Source organism: Orycteropus afer, unplaced genomic scaffold (genome assembly GCF_000298275.1).
Source record: "Orycteropus afer afer isolate SDZICR_OR568_19922 unplaced genomic scaffold, OryAfe1.0 scaffold00001, whole genome shotgun sequence".
NCBI classification, from domain to species: domain Eukaryota; kingdom Metazoa; phylum Chordata; class Mammalia; order Tubulidentata; family Orycteropodidae; genus Orycteropus; species Orycteropus afer.
In genome coordinates, this window is record NW_006921588.1 from 19,575,869 (window position 1) to 19,597,884 (window position 22,016).

At 38.2% G+C, this 22,016-nt stretch overlaps 1 protein-coding gene across 1 annotated transcript in view; it reads left to right on the top strand.

The window, feature by feature from the left end:
* CCDC141 (coiled-coil domain containing 141) overlaps positions 1-22,016 on the top strand; it is a 301,605-nt gene that overhangs the window by 84,807 nt on the left and 194,782 nt on the right. Inside the window, exons 5-6 of the mRNA XM_007936905.1 lie at positions 885-1,138; positions 15,088-15,204. Of these exons, the coding sequence (XP_007935096.1) occupies positions 885-1,138; positions 15,088-15,204 (371 nt within the window). The remainder of the gene's footprint in view (positions 1-884; positions 1,139-15,087; positions 15,205-22,016) is intronic.

Genomic DNA, 22,016 nt, shown 5'->3' on the forward strand with positions numbered 1-22,016 from the left:
AGCTGGACAATGAATAAGGAAGACTGAAGAAGAGTTGATGCTTTTGAGTTGTGGTGCTGGTGAAGAATGCTGAAAGTACTATGGACTGTTAAAAGAACTAACAGATCTGTCCTGGAGGAAGTGCGCCCAAAATGCTTCTTGGTAGCGAGAATTGCCAGACTTCGTCTCACCTATTTTTGTCATGTTGTAAGAAGGGACCATTCCCTGGAGAAGGATGTCATGCTTGGTGGAGGGTCGACGAAAGAGGGGAAGGCCTTCAACAAGATGGATTGACACGGTGGCTGCGATGATTGGTTCGAGTATAGCAGGGATCATGGAGCTGGCGTGGGATCGGGCAGTGTTTTGTTCTGCTGTGCATGGGCTCTCTATGAGTCGGAAACGACTCCACAGCACCTAACAACAATAACAACTAGTGGTAAAGACAGATATGAATCAAGTAATCCCACATATAAATGGAAAACTATAACTGTGTTAAGCTGTGAATGAGAGGAAAGTTTTGCTAGGGGAACATGTAATACGAAAAACCAAACTTACTGCCTTGAGTTCAACTCATAGTGACCTCTACTTGGGTTTCCCAGGTGATATCACTATGGAAGTAGCTTGTCCCACCTTCCTTCTGAGGAGTCGCTACCAGAGTAGCTAGTGCCTAAGGCATTTGACTGCTAACCAGAAGGCTGGCGTTTCAAACCTACCAACCACTCTTTGGAAGGAAAGTGGGGCAATCTACTTCCATAGTGATACTGCCTCAGAAACCCAGGTCGCTATGAGTTGGGTCTGACTCGACAGCAGTGAGCTTTGAGTTTTTAAAATCTATTGAGTCTGAATATTACTATATAAAAACTTGCTTATACCACAATTCTTTTTCCTTTCTAATTTTCTTCTAGAACTCTTAGAAAGATCTCTTGCCCTTCTAAACAAAAGTCAACAACTCACTGAATTCATAGAAAAATTCAAATGTGATGGGCCTAATGTGAATCCTGAGTTGATTCAGGGAGCTCATAGCAGCTGCTTAAAGATTGACAGCCTTCTTGAACTTCTACAAGACAGGAGACGGCAACTAGACAAGTACCTGAAGCGACAGAGGCAGGAATTGGAGCAAGTTATGCGGATGTGTCAGTGGGACCAGCAAGAAAACCAGGTAATCCAAGGGGATGTCCCAGTCTCTGCTAATGGGTGTTGATCATTACGTGGATTAGCTGTACTCTGGAACATTTTCTCAGTAGTTGTGGTCAGACCCTTTGGTCTTTGGTTCAGAAGACTTTGGTCCAAAATAACATATTGTTTGCCCAAGTAAGTAATAGCAAAACAAAGATTTTTATTATTTCTTTTCATTGTAATATTAATTTCAGAGAATACCCATGGGCAGTTTTGAAAATGACTGTGTTCTATCATTAGATTCCCTTTCCCACTTCATTCCAGGTCACTAATTTTAGATACATTTCTTTGAAATTCTGAAATGTTAATTGCAGTTTTCTGGAAAGTTGGAGAGAATGTTGGTGCTGAATTGTACTAAGTTGCTTCCAATGTCAGTGAAAAGTTTGTCAGCCCTGAGCAGAGATAATGCTCTTTGAAGACTGTCCTGGTATCAATAAAGAAATATTACCTTATCCTTTGGCTAGATGCTCAGTGGTCAGAGAGCTTTTTTTCTTTTTAGAGGGTGTATATGATGAGTTTGCAGTCTTGTGAAGTTCAGTACCCATACTGCAAGGCACAGCTCTGATCAATTGCCAATATGTTGTCACATATTCTTTGATTCCATTTATTTGAGAGTAAGAGTAGACCGAACTCTCTTCTAAAATCCCCAACTCAAATTGGTGAAATATTTATTGCAATATTTTGAATTGCCCCAATCCCATACTCAGCTCAGTGAATGGGGATTTTAAGAAGGCAAATGAGATGGAGGGAGGTTTCCTGGTCTGCATGCACTGGGAAGGGGTGCCTTCACATGATTTTATGTTATTGCTGTGAGCCAAAGTGGAGAGACAGACAAATAAACCTAACCAACTCACTGCCATTGAGTCAGTTCCAACTCATACCGGCCCCCACTGGGATTCCAAGGCAATAAATCTTTACAGAAGTAGACTGTCCCATCTTCCTTCCATGGACCAGCTGGTGGATTTGAACTGCCAGCCTTCTGGTTAGCAAGCAGTCAAATACCTTAGGCACTATGCCACCATAGAACCTTATACAGACATATATATTTCAAAAAAAAAACAAAAACAAAAAAAAAAAAACCTTACTGCCAGGACCAAAAATGAAGCCAGAAGAAACCAGTTCTTATTTCAAGCTGGAAGAACAGGACTTAAATTAGATTAGCCTTTCAACTATTCCTTTTAATGTAGGGTTTCTCAACCTTGACACTATTGACATTTTAAAAAGCAAAAAACCATAGCTGTTGCCATTGAGTTGATGCTGACTCATAATCCATTCATATCTTGTAGGATGTTGAACAGTATCCCTGGTCTTTACTCTCAAGATGCTGGTAACACACTGCCCCATTGTTACCAAATAATACCTCCAGACTCACTAAATTTCCTTTAGGAGATACAACTCGCCCCAGTTGAGAACCACTGTTCCAGTGCAAAAAGATTAGCGATCCTCTAGATAAGTAATAAATTCAGGGAAGTATAAACATACCTACTTTACTTAAGTTTTTAAGTTTTTCTGCAAGTTCTTTTTAAGTTTGTTGCTGCACTGGTGAGGAGTAGCATGAGGGACCTGTGACTATCATGTTCCCAGATGATCTATGTGATGATCGTAGAACTCCATGGAACCCAGAGGCATACAGCAGCACATGCTGCATTGGTGGGCAAAGGGCTTCTTAGCATGGTGCCATCTGATAGACAAGATTTTTTTTTTGTCAGTTCTGTACTTATTTTAAGGGAACATAGAAGCTGTCAAACCTTGGATTAATAAAATACTAGCTTTGTCAATCATTTTAATCACTTAAGAAAAACGAAAATTAAATGGTGAATTAGAGCAAAGATTACTGATGAATAGTAATGTGAATGTCTGGATGTCTGATGTGTGTTCTCTCTTAAGGGCCATTTAAAGATGAATCCAGTGCTTCTTAATTCTAAGTGCTTATGGACTAACACTTCTGAACTACAATAGGTCAGCTAATTTTCCTTTGGAAAAGAAATTAAGTGGCCAGGATGATAGCAACTTAAGTAAGATTTACAGCAATAGCAGGAAAAAAGAAAAAGAGTAAATGAAAACCACATTTTAAAAAAAAAATCTTAATTGGGATGTGACAGCCTGACAAATATAAACATAGCATACTATTTACCATTATTTTTCAGAAGTAAAACTGTACACTTCTTTTTACATTTGAAGATGAACAGCTGACCTTTCTTTTCAACTACAGCAGCATCTTATTTTGTAGATAATCTGCTTCATTAATGAAAATCAGAAGCAGCTTGGAGTCTTTCGTGCATAATTAATTATCTTGGCAAGAAGATTTATGAATGTAATTTTTCTCAATTGCTCCAATCAAGCATAAGTGAGACAAACAAATAAATTAAAAGTAAGTTATTCATGGTCTCTTTGTACAAGACAGTGTCAAGGACGCCTAGGAGAATTAAGTAAGACAGGAGGACAATCTCTTATTATACCCAGATCACATAAAGATACACATCTTTGGTGGGAAGAGGATAATATAACTCACATTTGGAAGGTCTCTGTGGTTTTATAATTTAAGTACAATATATATCATATACCATGTGTGTATTCCTTGTCAATAGGCAACTAAAATGTTTTCAGGATGACACACATAAATAAAACCTCAGGGCATCTGTCTTGTAACTGCTGAACAACTATAAAACTCAGCATACATGTGTGTGCTCTTTTAAACAATGCCATTTTCTATTTAGGACTTAGAAGCTTAGATGGATGAATAACATAAGTTAATATGAGATACATAGAAAGAGCCTAGCTTAGTAGCTAGCACAAAAAACCAATCCAAACTCACTGCTGTAGAGTCAGTCCCACTCATAGTGATCCCTTCTTGGATTTCCACGGCGGTATCTCTTTGGGCAATCCTACTTCCGTAGTGATACTGCCTCGGAAACCCAAGGAGGGGTCGCTATGAGTCGGGGCTGACTCGACGGCACATAACAACAAACAAACAACAACAAATCTCTATGGAAGTAGATTGCCCAGTCTTCTTTCTGAGGAGTGGCTGGTGGGTTTGAACCACCAGCCTTCTGGTTAGCAGTCAAATGCCTTAGGCACTACACCACCAGAGCTTCCTAGCACAAAGCAAGGGTTAAAAAAAAAAATTCTTTGTGACTGTAGCTTTCAAACGTTGGCTGGCATAATGCTGAATTACCCTGATGATATTGACATCCAATAGCATAGCTCAGTAACAGACAGGCATGAGTATCCAACCACTTGTAGTTTTAAAATTATCACAGAATTTCATGTTAACGCATGGGTTCTCTCTAGAATTCACACCTATGCATGCCAGCAGTAAATACAAGTTATCTCCAAGTATTCACAGGAGAAGCATTCACTTTTGAAAGCAACAAGAACTTTTCCTAATGAGAATGCTAACCACGTGGCTTTCAATGTCACTATATGTCAAAGATAACGTACACAGCAACTCTGGAACAGATAGCATGGACATCAATCCCAGCTTCTACATTTACTATTTATATGACTTTGGGAAAGTTATTTGGATTCTGTGCTTCAGTTTCCTATTCTAAAAATTGATGATGATAAAAATATTTACCTATAGATTTGTTGTAAAATAAACCAAATTGTGTATGCAAGAGTACTTAGAGTACATCTTGGCATATGCTAAGTGCTCAATAAATGTTCAAATGTTCACCACATCACTACATACTTTGGTGATCACTTTTTCAGCTTTGCTGGATACTAAGAGACCCTTAAAATCACATGTACTTGCTGGATCCCACATCAATTCTCTAAATCACCAGATATTCTTAGCTTTCTAAAATGTTGCTATGGTGTAAAGGGGAATGAATGCCATTTCATGCCTAGCTATTCAGCTTAGTTTATTTAAAAGGTCAGTTTTATCTGAAAGATAAAGTAAAAATCAGTTTTTCTTTTTCTAACTTTCATTAGCTCATTTACACTTATTATAGCTGATTACCAACAAACAAGCAAACAAACCAGTTGCCTTGGAGTTGATTCAGACTTACAGCGACCCTGTAGGACTAGAGTAGAACTGACTCAGGATTTCCAAGGCTCTAAATCTTTATGGAAGCAGACTGTCACATCTTTCTCCCATGGGGCAACAGGTCAGTTCTGCCCACCCTTCAGTTAGCACCCAAGCACTTTAACCATTGTGCCACTAGGGCTCCTCATAGTTGATTGCATTATCTAGTTAGTTAGTCAGTTCTGTTTAGTTGAACTGAAGACCTAACAACATTTTAATTGGGCACAATTAGTTAAGCCTCAAAATCAGTTGGCCGGGGGATAGAGGACACACACTGTAACTAAATTATTTTCTCAGAAGTGACAGGACTAATGACAAAGCTGTTGGATACGTGTTCTCCCTGGGAAAGGCTAGGTAAAACCCTTACCCTCCTGCCTTTCCATTGAACGGCAACCTTAGCTATTGTTGTTTGAGCTAAGATTCATCAAGCCCCAGGGGCTGCCTGAGCATCTCCATCCGCCTTCCTGATGTGTTTCCCTTTCTCTCCTCCTGTGCTGGGGATTGTTCTTTTTCCTTTTCTCCTGGGCACTGCCTCCTTTCCTACCCGTCCCCTTTGACCCTGTTCTTCAGACTGACCAGGGAGTGAAATTAGTTCTCCCTCTCTTCTCATTCTCATGGTCCCCAATTAATTGCGATGCTCTTTATAGGTAGACTCCTAAGAAAATAAAATAATAAATGTCAGACTTTGAAAGGATTAAAATAGCCTTTAAAATTTAGCAGTTATTTACCATGTTTATATAAAGGTTTCTGACTCTCATTTTTTTCCCAGCAACTTGTAGTTTAGACTAAAGCTTTTAGAATGAAACTCATTAGCTTTGTGTCCTAGAACAAGAATAGTAATGTGGAAATATCAAACTTTGCTCTCGCTCTTAAGTAGCCTTGTAATTAATCAATCTCTCTCTTACACACACACACACACACACACACAGGATATAATTTGCTCCAGACCACTTAGATAAGAGCCTTAAAGTATATTGAGAAAACCATGCCTTGGATATCTGTGGCAGGGATGCACATAATTGCAATCCTGGGCTGAGATCTGTTCCTTTCTTGAGAAAGAACTTCCAGTGCTGTGTGAATTCTTCCTACATGAGTCAGAAGCAATGCTAGGATAAAATTTTGGTCCAGAAACTTTCAGGGTATTGATTTTATCCATTAGACTAAGCCACTTTGCACCATTAAGTAGATGGAAGTTTGCCTAAAAACAAGTAAGAGTTAAAAGCAATGTTAGTGAGGAAAGAAAAGCTCCTTAGTGTGGTTTTTCTTGAAACAGAAATGTGAGAAGAGAAATTATATATTAAGTCAGAATAATTAAACACATAAAATTAGAATTCTAGACAGGGAGATAGATTATCTGTGAATCTGTTTATAAAGTAATGAACTTTGCTTTGTGACGAATAATGTGTTTTAGCTTTCCTACTACCCATCAACAAAGAATATTGAGATTGGATCATTTGTCTGAGAGATACTAATGCCTCCCTGTTGATTTGAATAAATCATGGAGAGCTCCCAAATTTCAGAAAATAAAATTGTAAACACAGTCCTCCTAGAATCTCCCAGAAATAGAAAGTGAAATAATAATAATGTCTAATTAATACCCAAAAAAAAAAAAAAAACCCACTGCCATTGAGTCAGTTCTGACTCATAGCAGAGTCATTGGGTTTCTGAGGCAGTAAATCTTTACAGAAGTATTTTGCCCAGTCTTGCTTCCATGGAGTGGCTGGTGAGTTTGAACCACCAACCTTCTGGTTAGCAATCAGATGCCTTAGGCACTGTGCTACCACAGCCCCTTGTCCAATTAAGAGTAGGAAAATAATTAGATCAGTTCTAGAATGAACCTCAAAATAGAAACCCAAGCCACATTTTTGGCAGTAATTCTTTCCTACACTGCTCTTGAGTTTTCAGGTACAAAATATTAGTGACATTGGCTTTAGTGTCCCTTCCTCTGATATTATCACCTAATGGAACAAACGGCTATTTGAAGTCTGGTTATTGTTTAACTGACTACAGTGCATTTGACTGGATCACCTGAAACAAAATAAAAACAACTGGTTTCCCTATCCTAAAAAAAAAAAAAAAAAAAAAAATGCTGAAATGGTCATTATAATACTAACATGCCTTCAAAATCAAAGTAGACATCAGAACTGTCACCTGTGGCTAGCAACTATAATTGAAAACATCTCTGAATGTGTGTATTTTTAGTAATTGGAAGAGAGACCATCAAAAAGCCTTGGGTTAAAGAAGATAAATAACTTATGCATTTCTCCCCCTTTATCAGTTTTTCTGTCTCTAATAGTAATTGGTTATTCAATATGAACTGTTATGTGCATGGAAAAGAAAATGAAAGTAATTTGTAGAGATTTTCATCTTCCCTTAAGCATTTCTATTAAAGTGGTTTGAATTACTTACTGCTAGCTGGCCTCCTCCAGCATAGTTTTAAACAAAGATCAAAAAACAAGATCTAATCTCACATTGCAGAATAAACTGCATACAAAGAGACAGGCTTGGGGGTGAAGGCAGGTGGGATGGTGGCATGGCAATCTGGTGCATCTCTTTGGAATGCAGCAGCAGTTTTCCTTCTTGCCCTTGTTCATCCTTGACAATCAGAGAACATTTCCAATTGGCTGTGTTCCCATTTTAGTCCTGTTCAGACCACATACTCTTTGGGAACTGGAATTCTCATTCTACCCTTGCTGTCACTTCTGCCTACTGCTGGCCTCTTCCTCTTAGGCACAATTTCCAAGGGGTGTGGCCCACACACTCATTATCCTTTCTGATGCAATATTCCCATTTAGCCCTCATGATTTTAAACAGGACCCATTTCCATGTTAGAATTAGGTTCTATAACTATACCGTTGCATTTAAATTTTTGTTTTAAGAATGTTCATAACCTTAAAAACCCATTACTGTTGAATCGATTATCAACTCAGGGAACATAGGATAATAAGAACCATTTCTCTTCTCAGGAATACTTTGATTCTGCAGATAGATGTTATGAGAAGGAAAAGCACTAGACAAGAAAGCATGTATTCTGTCTCTGGCATTTCTGTCCTCACCTACGAGATTTCCTCTTAGTGGTTTTGTGATCTTAGGCAAGTTATTTAACTGTCTGGGTATGTTTCATCATCTGTTGAAAAGGCAAATATCTCCCTCATAGGAGTGGTGTAAATATTGGATTGGGTAACAATTTTAACTTACCTAGAATAGCCTCTCTGTAAAGGTCTGGTTCACATCTCTTATTTGCTTCATTCTTATCTTCCTTTTGGGGGGGGAGCGGGGGTGGTGGTGGCATGTATTACATGCCCAAACCAATAGCCGGTTCCTCACTACACCTTATCCAGTGCTAATGCTGTCAGTAATGCTTGCTTCCAAAATTTCCACTCTCTGGTACATTACTACATCATCCTCTTCCATGCATCTTCAGTGTCTTCCTTTTTGCTGGCTGTGTTTCCTCTGCTTAAATCTTTTCTAACCAAATAAAGAAATAAAAGGCAAGGGGTTGGAGGAGGAGCCCCTTCATTTCTTCTGCTTTCATTAAAGCTATCATGCTATGCCCCCTTCACTTAGCCAACACATTTTTCTTAAAAAGTTGTTATTTTTACTCAAGCCCCTCCAACTCCAACCCAAACCCCTTGCCATCAAGTCGATTCCAACTTATAATGACCTTATGGGACACAGTAGAACTGCCCCCATAGGATTTCCCAGGCTGTAAATCTTTGTGGAAGCAGATTGATTCATCTTTCTCTGGCAGAGCAGTTGTTGTTGTTGTTATTGTTATGCGCTGTCGAGTTGTCTCCAACTCACAGTGACCACTCTTTGGGACTCCAAGAAGTAGATTGCCCAATCTTCCTTCCGAGGAGTGGCTGGTGGGTTTGAACCACCAACCTTCTTCTGGTTAGCAGTCAAGGGCCTTAGGCACTACACCACCAAGCAGTAGGTGGTTCAAACCACCAACCTTTTGGTTAGCAGCTGAATGCCTTAACCACTGCACTACCAGAGCTCCTAGGCCCTCCAAGTCAGTGGTCCATAAATCCTTATCAACTAATATCATATCCCACCAGTTTCCTGACTTCACTATTTTAAATTGCTCTTAATTAAAATTCAGTTATAGATCTATGTATGATATTTGGCCTTGAATTGTAGTCCCATCCAATGAAACTATATAAGTCATGTATGTGATTTTAAATTGTCTAGTGGTTCTTGCTGTTAGGTACTGCTGAGTCAGTTTTTACTCATAGTGACCCTCTGTGCAACAGAACAAAACACTGCCCAGTCCTGCACCATCCACACAATCTTTGCTATGTTTGAGCCCATTGTTGTAGCCTACTGCCTCAATCCAACTCGTTGAAGGCCTTGTTCATCCTTGTTCACCTTTTTTGCTGACCCTCTACTTTACCAAACATGATATCCTTCTCTCAGGATTGGTTCCTCCTGATAACATGACCAAAGTACATGAGATGGTGTCTGGCCATCCTTGCTTCTAATGAGCATTCTGGCTGTACTTCTTCCAAGACAGATTTATTTGTTCTGGCAGCCCATGATATAGTCAATATTTTTCATCAATACCACAATTCAAATGCATCAGTTCTTCTGTGGTCTTCCTTATTCATTGTTCAGCTCTCACATGTATATGAAGCTATCGAAAATAACATGATTCTAGCATCACAACAATATGCAAGCCACTACAGTATGACAAACTGACAGACAAGTGGCAGAATTTTCTAATATATACACATTAAAAAAGGTGAAAAGAAACATTAAAAAATAAAAAGCCACATAAAAAATTACAAAGTAATAATACATTCAATCCCAAAAATGAAGAATAAACCAATTACTGTCATCAAGTAACTTCTGCCTTGCAACGACCATTTAAGACAGAGTAGCAGTGCCCATAGGGTTTCCAAGGCTGTAAATCTTTATGGAAGCAGATTACCTCATCTTTCTCCTCTGGAACAGCTAGTGGGTTTGAACTACCACCATTCCATTAATTGCTGAATGCTTAACCACTGCTCCACCAGGGCTCCTTATTTATGTCACTATACCTGCAAAATATTATTATTTCAACATGTAAGCAATATAAAAATTCTTAATGAAATATCTTTGTTTTTTGATACTAAATCTATGAAATCTATTTTATACTTATAGCACATTTCAATTTGGACTAGCCGCATTTTAAATACTCTGTAGCCAAAGGTGGTTGGTTAGTGGCTACCATATTGAACAGTACAAGTATAACTTCCAAGGCATCTCTTGGTTTTCACTGACCATCTCTGATTGCTCTTTCTTTACATCTTTGCCGGCTTATCTTTCTCAAAATAAAAGAAGAGAAATGTCCTCCCTGCAAAAAAAAAAAAAAAAAAAAAAAGCCCCATTCCTTCTCTGCCTTAGTTCTAACTCCCCTCAGTACTACTGAGTACGTAGAATGTCATGTCATGTCAAACTTGTGGGATAACTGTACACACATCACTCAGGTCAAGTTGAAAAGTAGAAACTGGGAAGAGAGAGGAAAATTGTTCTTTCCTCTTAATCCTGCATTGACCAGAAGGATTTCCAGCAGATACTAGGAATGCCTTTTGTTCTTCCTTCCTTTCTACATCCTCTCAACTCTTGACACTTGTTCTCATCCTTTTGCAGGGACCATGTTCTACTGAAATGCCATGATGCATCATTTACTGAATTTACCACTCAGGCTTTTGGAAAGCAGCTGATATATTTTAAAAGCTTATAAAAAGTGCACTTGGAATATCTATGCAGCTGTCTGCGGTAACTACTCACTGGACACAATGACTGATTTATTTACCGAGTGGCAGAGTATTATGGTTGATATACTCTCAGTTATTTAGGGCACTTACTTTTAGCATCAGGGGGACTGAGAGCCCACTCTGTGTGCATCCCATAGCACACAGGGTAAATCTGATCATAGAAGCTGCTCATATGCGTGAATGCCTCATGATGACAAGTAACACCTTCACCATGATCTACTTACTTCTGAGTTGATGCCAATTTATTTTTATGTTTCTTTGCAGGGTTTATCTAGTAGTAAAAATGTATCACTCTAGAGAACCAGGATGCTTTATAGGCAGATATGTAACTAGGCTATAATGATTATCAGCATAGATCTTGAGGAAATATGCATACTCCCTTATAAGAATAATGTCCTTTGGGGGTTGGAATAGTATTTTCCAAATCTAGGGACTGTGGTTATTAGATACCTTAAAAAATCAAAACAACTCACTCCTTACCAGCTTTCATCACTGCTGGCATGTGCTAGATGACAAGTCTTTGACTCATGAAATTTAATAGGATTATCTGGGGTTCAGACTTCTCACCTGTTTTTAGAGATTAGGGAACACCTGTTTGTACCCATTTTTTGTTCACTCAGACTCTATATTAACTATCCAATGCATTGTTAAGATTCTCAGTTCCTCTCACTTTAGCTAAGAATGAATAAAATTCATTTCCATGAGTTAACAAAATAAATGATCTCTTGCAAGCTAACATATTCCTGATCCATTTTGCTTTGATGAAATCCTTAAATAATTCCTCTAGTTGGATTTTTATACAGGTTCACTGAATCTTTTGTGAGAAATTATTTTTTTTTATAAAAATTAAATGCATTAATGGATCCATTTTATAGCTCTTGTTAATAAAAATATTCTGTGGGTTTTATTTAATGCACATTATATATATCATATAGTTCTAATTAAAACACCAGCAAGATATACTATCTTAAAAAAACTGTGAATCCTTAAACATGATACTTGAAATAAGGGCTAGATGATATGTATATTATACATAGATTACCAAGTATTTTGAAGAAAATGAAGTGTATTTCATATGAAAACAGTGACTACTTACAGTGACTGGATCATTGTTAAGCTTTTCTTTGCACGGATGATGGGCTGAAATGCTCATTAACAAAGATTTCCAACTAGCAGAAAGCTAGAGAAACCCTCCTGCCCCTTATTTTACTGCCTATTCTATGCTGGAAACTGTTAAGGGTTGGTGCAGACCTTTTTATCTCATTTTCAGGTTTGCGATATCAGCTCTGTAATGGTCATAGAATGCCTTTTTCTAGGTGACTCTCTAACTCTTACTTCTATGACATGGCATTGTTCACATGTGTGGTGTACATTTATTGTGTGGAACCTCACATATAACCTAGCTTTCTTCTTAGCCACCTGCTCCACTCATTTCTCCACTTTATAAATTTTAGAGAAATCCTAAGGCTGTCCCAGGCAGGAGAGTTTAGGCTGAAGAAAAAAATAGTGTAAGTCTGTGGCAATCCCTACACTTTGAATGGACTGCTGCAATCCATTTTTCAGGTTTGAAGTTATTCCCTACTAATCACAGGACTGTGGATCTTGAGGCTACCCAACAATAGCAGTAGCATGCAGCGGAACAAGCTTGGACTTCAGGATCAAGTCCATGTGGAGACAAATCCTTTCTCTACCATTTGCTATGTGGCCTTGGATAAGTTGTTAACCTCTCTGAACCTCAGTCACATTGTCTTTAAAATAAGTTGTTGAGAGAAATAGAGATGATGACTATATTAGTTTCTTAGGGCTGCTGTAACAAAGTACTACGCATGGGGTGACTTAAAACAGAAATATATTCTCTCACAGTTTTAAAGGATGAATTCAGGGTGTTGGAAGGACCATGCTCTCTCTGAAGACTCTAGGGGAAGATCTTTCCTTGCCTCTTCCAGTGTCTGGTAGCCCCAGGTGTTCCTTGGTTTGTGGCAGCATAGCTCTAATACCAGTTTCTGTCTTCACATGGCTGTCTTCTCTTTGTGTCTTTGTCTCTGTTTCTCTTCTCTTTTTGTAAGGACTGTAGTCATATTGGGAGCTCTGGTAGCATAGTGACTAAGGCACTTGGCTGCTAACCAGAAGGCTGGCGGTTCAAACCCACCAGTCACTCCTCGGAAGGAAGATGGGGCAATCTACTTCCGTAGTGATACTGCCTTGGAAACCCAAGGAGGGGTCGCTATGAGTTGGGTCCGACTCGACGGCACATAACAACAACAACAACGTAGTCATATTGGATAAAAGAGCTCTGGTGGTGTAGTACGGCATTTGGCTGCTAACCAGAAGGTTGTTGGGTCAAACCCACCATCCACTCCATGGAAGAAAGATTGGGTAGTCTGCTTCTTTAAAGATTTACAGCCTTGGAAACGCAATGAGGGTCTCTATGAGTTGGAATCAACTCAATAGCAGTGAGTGAGTCATATTGGATTAGGACTCACCCTACTCCAATATGACCTTATGTTAACTTTAATCATATTTTAAAAGATCTTATTTGCGTAATAAGCAACACCATGACAAATGAAGAAAAGATTGAAATTGTTAAAAATTTCATTTTACTTGGATTCATAATCAACAGTTATTGAAGTAGCAGTCAAGAAATCAGATGTCTTATTGCACTGGACAAACCTGCTGCAAATGACCTCTTTAAAGTGTTGAGGAGCAAAGATGTCACTTTGAAGACTAAAGTGTGCCTAATCCAGGTCATGGTGTTTTTAATAGCCTCATATGCATGTGAAAGCTAGACAATGAATAAGGAAGACTGAAAAAGAATTGATACCTTTGAATTGTGACGTTGGCAAAGAATGCTTAAAATCCCATGGACTGCCAGAAGAGCCAACAAATCTATCCTGGAAGAAGTGCAGCCAGAATGCTTCTTAGAAGTGAGAATGGCCAGACTTCGTCTCACCTGCTTTAGTCATGTGGTCAGAAGGGAGCAGTCGCTGGAAAAGGATAGCATGCTTAATAAAGTGGAGAGTCAGAAAAAAGGCTAAGACCTTCAATCAGATGGATTGACACAGTGGCTGCAAAGATGGGCTCAAGCATAGCAAGGATTGTGAGGATGGAGCAGGACTGGGCAGTGTTTCATTCTTTTGTACCTAATAGGGTCAGTATGAGTTGGAATCACCTTGACAGCACCTAACAACAACAATATTTGCATAAGGTCACAGTCACAAGTACCAGGAGTTAAGATTTGAACGTATTTTGTGGAGGATATAATTTAACTTATAACAATGCCTGAAAGGCAACTAGCAAAGTAGTAAACCAAAAAAACTAAACTCATTGCCATCAAGTCGGATCTCACGCATAGAAAACCAGTAGCTATGATGTGACCATGAGGATAATGATGTACAGGATTTGAGAGTTAAACTCCAAGCCCTTTTCCTTAATTAGGGTATAGAATCTTCATTCAGGGGCCCATGCCATCAGTCCCAAGTCAAGTCGTGTCATCATTTAAAAATGTATACTTCTTTCACGTTCTTTGCTGTTTGTTGTTTTACCATTGTGTATGACACATATTGTAAATGTAGTCTAAATGAATATGAGTGGTGCCCTGAGCCATTTATGACGTTAATGGAATTTTAACAACTTCTCCATTTATTTTCTTAACACAGATTTCCAGCAATTGCAGCTAACTATTTTTACACTATGTTTATATAGCACAGAATATGATTCTACATATACTATTTAATATCTTCATACAGATCTATGTAACTATATTCAGATTCTATTGTTATCCAGGAAAGGAGACTTGTATTCTAAGAGAATGCATGATTTATGGACTGTGTGGGAATTCACTGTGGCTCTTCCTTGTTAGGAGATTTTGAATTATTTTCTTCATGTCATGTAATCCAGTCAACTGATAAATCATTTTCATACTTTTCTGAGATTACAGTTTTTCCCTCAAGCATATAGAGGTTTAAATGAAGAAAAAAGGAAAACCCAATTATATATATTATTTTAGTACATTAAATGAATATATATATAAATACTTAAAAATATTTAAGTAGCTTAAGCTTTGAAAAGTTGAGGAAATATTTTCCATTTTTTATTTATTCTGGTTACTTGAAATTTCATCCTGCTTTGTTGATTCTTACCTAGGTGACTTGTTGGTTTCAGAAAACTATAAGAGATTTACAAGAACAACATCTAGGTTCATCACTTTCAGACAATGAAGAGCTAATCCATAAGCATGAGGAACTGATGATAAAAGCAAAGGTAAGAGACACATTAAAAAATAATTGAAAAGTGCACAGACTTCTCTCAAATGTTCTTTTATGGATGATCTAGAGAACAAAGAGAACTAAATCTCACTTTGAATAATCCATTATTTACACGAAAAAGATTCTGATGCCATTAGCTAATACTACTGCCCAGTGACTGAACTTCTAGAAATATAATAAAAACAACAACTTCTAGAACGACAATACCAACTCCCTTGTTTGAGTAGTCACTATGTGCCAGATCACATGCTGAGAGTATTTGATGCATCCTCTGAATATCACAAAACACCTAAGGTAGAGGTATTATTTTTCCCACTTCACAGGTCAAAGCAAACAAAAAACAGAGGTTTGGAGATGTGAAGTAACTTGATCAATGTAATATGCAGTGTCACTGGCAGAGTCACTGGAATTTGGTTCCAGGTCTTACCTAACTCCAGGGCTCAGCTCTTAAACACTCCACTGTTCTAGCTGTCTAAAATGACTTTTATTTTTTTATACACTGAGGCGTCAGTATACTACTATCACTTTTATTACTTCCAGATATAGTGTTTTTTCAGTTTAAAATAGTTCTTAGTTAAAAATGTTTACAACTTCAGAAATTTTAAAAGTAAAAGGAAGTAAGAAGAAAACAATAACCATCTCTAATTCTTTCACAAAGAGGCAACCAATCTGGGTGTTATTGTTGTTAGGTGCCATCAAGTCAGCTCCTACTCATAGAAACCCTGTGTACAGCAGAACAAAACACTGCCCAGTCCTGTGCAACCTCACAATGCTTGCTATACTTGAGCCCATCATTGCAGCCACTGTGTCAATCCATCTCATTGAGGACTTTCCCCTTCTTCACTGACCCTCCACTTTACCAAGCCTGATATCCTTCTCCAGGGAATGGTCCCTTCTGACAACATGAACAAAGTAGGTGAGACAAAGTCTGGCCATTCTCTCTTCCAAGGAACATTCCAACTGTACTTCTTCCAGGACAGATTTGTAAGTTCTTTTGGTGGTCCACAGTATGTTCAGTATTCTTCGCCAACACCACAACTCAAAAGCACCAACTCTTCTTCAGTCTTCCTTGTTCATTGTCCAGCTCTCACATGCATATGATGCAATTGAAAATACCATGGCTAGGTGTACCTTAGTCTTCAAGGGACACATCTTTGCTCTTCAGCACTTTAAAGAGGTGTTTTGCAGAAGATTTGCCCAGTGCAGTACATCATCTGATGTCTTGAATGCTGCTTCCATCAGTGTTCATTGTGGAACCAAGTAATATGAAATCTTTAACAACTTCAATCTTTTCTCCATTTATTGTGATGTTGCTTATTTGGTCCAGTTGTGTGAGGGTTTTCATTTTCTTTCTGTTGAAATGTAATCCATACCACAGCCTCAATCTTTAATCATCATCAGTAATTGCTTCAAATCATCTTCACTTTCAGCTAGCAAAGTTGTGTCGTCTGCATATTGCAGGTTGTTAATGAGTCTTCCTCCAATCCTGATTCCATGTTCTTCTTCATATAGTCCAGCTTCTCGGATTATTTGTTCAAAATATGGATTGAACAAGTAGGGTGAAAGGATATAACCTTAATACTCTCCCTTCCTGATTTTAAATAATGCAGTATCTCTTTGTTGGAATTATAGCCTCCAGGTCTATGTACAGGTTCCTGATAGTAAAATTAAGTGTTCTGGAATTCCCATTTTTTTTCAGTGTTATCCATAATTTGTCATGATCCACACAATCAAATGCTTTTGCATAGTCAATAAAACACAGGTAAATATCTTTCTGGTATTCTTTGCTTTGAGCCAAGATGCATCTGACATCAGTAATGACATCCCTTGTTCCACTTCTGCTTCTGAATCCAGCTTGCATTTCTGGAAGTTCTCTGTCAATATATTGCTGCAACCATTTTTAAATTATCTTCAGTAAAATTTTACTTGCATGTGATATTAATGATATCATTCGATAATTTCCACATTCTGTGGGATCACCTTCTTTGGAATGGGTACAAATATGGATCTCTTCCAGTCAGTTGGCCAAGTTGCTGTCTTCTGAATCTCTTGGCATAGCCGTGTAAGTGCCTACAGTGCAACATCCATTTGTTGAAATATCTCAATGGGTATTCTGTCAATTCCTGAAACCTTGTTTTTTGCCAATTCCTTCAGCAGCTTCCACTTCTTGCTTCAATACCATTGGTTCTTGACCATATGCCACCTCTTGAAATGGATGAACATCAACTTTTTGGTACAGTGACTCTGTGTGTTCCTTCCATCTTCTTTTCATGTTACCTGCATCATTCAATATTTTGCCCATAGAATCTTTCAGTATTGCAATTTGAGGCTTAAATTTCCTCTTCAGTTCTTTCAGCTCGGGAAATGCTGAGTGTGTTCTTCCCTTTTGGTATTCTAACTCCAGGTTATTACACATTTCATTATAATAGTAGACTTTGTCTTCTCCAGCTGCTCTTTGAAGTCTTCTGTTCAGCTCTTTTATCTTGTCATTTCATCCATTTGCTTCAGCTACTGTTCATTAAGGGCAAGTTCCAGAGATCTTTCTGACATCCATTTTGGTCTTTTCTTTCCTTCCTGTCTTTTTAGTGACCTTTTGTTTTCTTAATGGATGATGTTCTTGATGTCATCCCACAATACCCCTGGTTTTTAGTTATTGGTGTTCAATGCCTCAAATCTATTCTTTAGATGGTCTCTAAATTCAGGATGGATATATTCAAGGACATAGTTTGGCTCTTGTGGACTTGTTTAAATTGCCTTTAGCTTCAACTTGAACTTGCATATGAGCAGTTAATGGTCTGTTCCACAATCAGCTCCTGGCCTTGTTTTGGCTAAAGATACTGAGCTTCTCCATTGCCTCTTGTCATAGATGTAGTCAATCTGATTCCTGTGTATTCCATCTGGGAAAGTCTATGTGTATAGCCATTGTTTGTGTTGTTCAAAAAAGGTATTTGCAATGAGCAAGTTGTTGGTCTTGCAAAATTCTGTTGTGTGATCTCCAGGGTTACTCCTATCATCAAGGCCATATTTTTCAACTACCAATGATTCTTCTTTGTTTCCAACTTTTGCATTCCAATCATCAGTGATAATCAACACATCTTGATTGCATGTTTGGTCAATTTCAGACTACAGAAGTTGGTAAAAATCTTCAATTTCCTAGTTTTTGGCTTTGGTGGTTGGTGGGTAAATTAGAGTAATAGTAGTATTAACTGGTCTTCCTTATAGACATATGGATATTATCCTATCACTGACAGCATTGTACTTCAGGATAGACTTTGATATATTCTTTGTGATGATTGCCACACCATTCCTCTTCAATTTGTCATTCCTGGCATAGTAGATCATATGATTGAATCAAAATAGTCAAAACCAGTCCATTTCAGCTCACTAATGCCTAGGATGGGAGCTCTGGTAGCATAGTACCTAAGGCACTTGACTGCTAACCAGAAGGCTGGCTGTTCAAACCCACCAGCCACTCCTTGGAAGGAAGGTTGGGCAATCTTACTTCCGTAGTGATACTGCCTCGGAAACCCAAGGAGGGGTCGCTATGAGTCGGGGCTGACTTGACAGCAAATAACAACAACAACAGCAATGCCTAGGATACCGATCTTTATGAATTCCATTTCATTTTTGACAACTTCCAATTCTCCTAGATTCATACTTTGTACATTGCACATTCAGATTATTAATGGATATCTGCAGCTGTTTCTTCTCACCTTGAGTCATGCCACATCAGCAAATGGAGGTCCCACAAGCTTTCCTCCATCCACATCAAGGTTGGTTCTACTCTGCGGAGGCAGTTCTTCCCCAGATGTATTTTGACTGCCTTCTGACCTGAGGGGCTCATTTTTCAGCATGATAACAGACAATGTTTCAGGGCTATTCATAAAGTTTTCCAGTAATACATCAGATAGTGTTTCACTGCTATTCATAAGGTTTTTACTGGCCAATTGTTTGAGAAGTGGATGGCCTCTTCCTTCTCCAAGTCTGTCTTACCAAACACCACAGTATGACAAACTGACAGACAAGTTCATCTCTCTTAGTTGTTCCAAACTGCTCCACTCACTTCCCTGCCCCTCTCTGGCCACAACAAACCTGCTGAACTGCCTCACTTCCTTCCTGACCATACTGTATCTAGGAATTACCTTAATGAAGAATGCAAAGAAATCTATAAACTGAATGCAAACAGTGTTTGGGAATGAACACAATGAGATCTGTGGCTTAATATCATATATGGAAATTGAAAACACATAACTCTCTGAATATTTTAGGAATCAGAATATGCTGAAAGAGATATTGAACGCATTAAACTGGGTGCCCTGTGAGAATGGGCATATAAGGAGATGACAGAGAATGAAGGGAACAATAATAAAATAAACCAAGAGAAAGACAAAGACCACAGATTATGTTGAATTAAAGAGTCTGTGTAAAGAGGCTGGCGGTTCAAACCCACCAGCTACTCCTCGGAAGGAAGATGGGGCAATCTACTTCCGTAGTGATACTGCCTCAGAAACCCAAGGAAGGGTCGCTGTGAGTCGGGTCCGACTTGATGGCACATAACAACAACAACAACAACTCTGGGGCTACTTATTATTATTATTATTATTTTAATTAAATAATAAATAATAGATAAAAAGGGTCTGACTGCCTAAAGTCTCCAGAGAATCACAGAGAGAAACTAAAAAAATGCTTCTGTTTTTCTTCACAGTAAAAGGGTTTAATGAACCAAGCACCCTTTTCATGGCAGGCACTGTGCTAGGTCCTGGAAATACTAAGACAAGTAAGATACTGTCTCTGATTTCAAGAAATATTGCTATTTTTCTGAGCCCCAGCCCTATCCTTTTCAGCCACCTATGAAAAGGTGTTTTTTATATCCTATTGCTTTAAATACAGCAAGTGTAGCTGACAATGAAGTATAAACTCTTGTAGGATCTGAACATTAAGAGAAAGCTGTGATGTCTTCTAGGCCCACTTCCCACCTAGTCAAGAATCTCCTCTACTTCCTAATCTATGAAATTTACTTCCCCAGAGAGGACGAAATGACCACCCACTGTTATCATTTCTTTCCTATGGAGTGACAGTGGGTAAATTTATTGCTTCTGAGACAACTCCCCATAGTCTAGGGCCTTTAACTCCTTCTTACAGACAAACTAGTCTGATTGCTGTTTGGCCTTATTCTGCCCACCCCCTCTCCTAACCACACACTCACATCCCATCTATCTGATCAAGCCCCATCCCTCTTGGAAGTGGTCCTGGATCAACTCAGAATAGAATGGAAGGCAACTCTCTCTTCTGCATTTGAACTAGTGAGGTCTCTCTCAATCCACATAATACAAGGACCCCTGTTCCTCACATACTACTTATCTTGTCATTGGATAGTCTAGTCTCCCAAGTTGGGCAAGCATTGTAAAAAATGTTTTAGTTTTCATCTCCACTTGATGGATACAATCTAAGCAGTTATTAAATACTCTGGATATCCCTCAAGAGAGCACTGAGAAGGGGGCTTGATAGTTTGGAAGGACAATCTTACCTTTGAAAGAGGGCTTCAGAGGAAGAAATAAAACAGGAACCCTGCCAAAGGAAACTAATACTTAAAAAAAGAAGAAAAAAGAAAAACCTTTCTTTGTCTTTTTATTCTCAAGGATATTATAGAGAAATAGGTTTCTCTGTCTTGGTTTTCAAAATTTGTTTGGTCCCAAATTACTTATTAAGCACACTGAGCAAAGCAATACTCAGCTTCCAAAGGAGATCTGTAACTGGTTCCTGAGTAGTTTAAGACCCTGAAAGAAAGCAGATCAACTAATATGAAGCATACTGATGTTTACCAGGAATTTCTACTTAAAAAAAAACAAAAACAAAAACCAATGTATTTGGTTGGATACCCATATGGCTTAGCTTCTACATGTAAACAAAATGTGTAATCCTGCTATTTTAATTCATCCATATAAAGGAGTATTTTGAAGCTAAAGGATATTAGGTTATATAGGAAAATACTTACGATATTTTTTAAGTGGGGGGAAGAATAGCACAACTCCAGTGCTTGTGTTTGTAGGCTTGTGTGTGGGAATACTGCAAGGAAATACACAAAAATATGAATAATGGGTATCTTTGTATTCAACGATTAAGGGTAAGTTTATTTTTTTAATTTTTATTTTGCATGTTCCTGCAACTAACTATAAGTGGCTGGCCAGCTGTCAGTCATTACATTTTGCAAAACAGAAATTATTTGAGGTTTAAAATTTTCTATGAGAAATACAACATAATAAAACATGTATTATTAAGAATTATTTCTTACATTGCTATGTCTGCAACTTAGGTCTAATGATGGAAAGAAAATCTTGAGGTTTTTCTATTTATGCACATCAGAGTTCAAGTGTGAACTGTAAACTCTGCTAGAAACTATGCCTTTCTAGAGCCAAGGTCACACATAAACACCTACTCCAAACCATCCTTAGGGCTTGTGAGCACCACACTAAGTCCACAGTTGCAATGACTATAACCTGGAGATACGTCTAAATTACACAAATACATCATTTTTGTTTGTTTGTTTTAAAGGAAGTAATCACCCTACACAATACAGACCATCTCTTGTGCTTAGCATTTGGAAATTTTGTTAGAATTTTCAACTTGAACACACACAGAACAACAAAGACATAAAAACCCAAGTTCCTAAGCAAATGCTGAAATAAAAAGGCTTTTAAAATATTCATCATTACTGGATTAACTGCACCTTTTTTCAATCAGTCAAATACTCAACTAACCACTTTGACCACCCACTATATACTGCAGTGTTCAAAGCAAAGCAAAAAG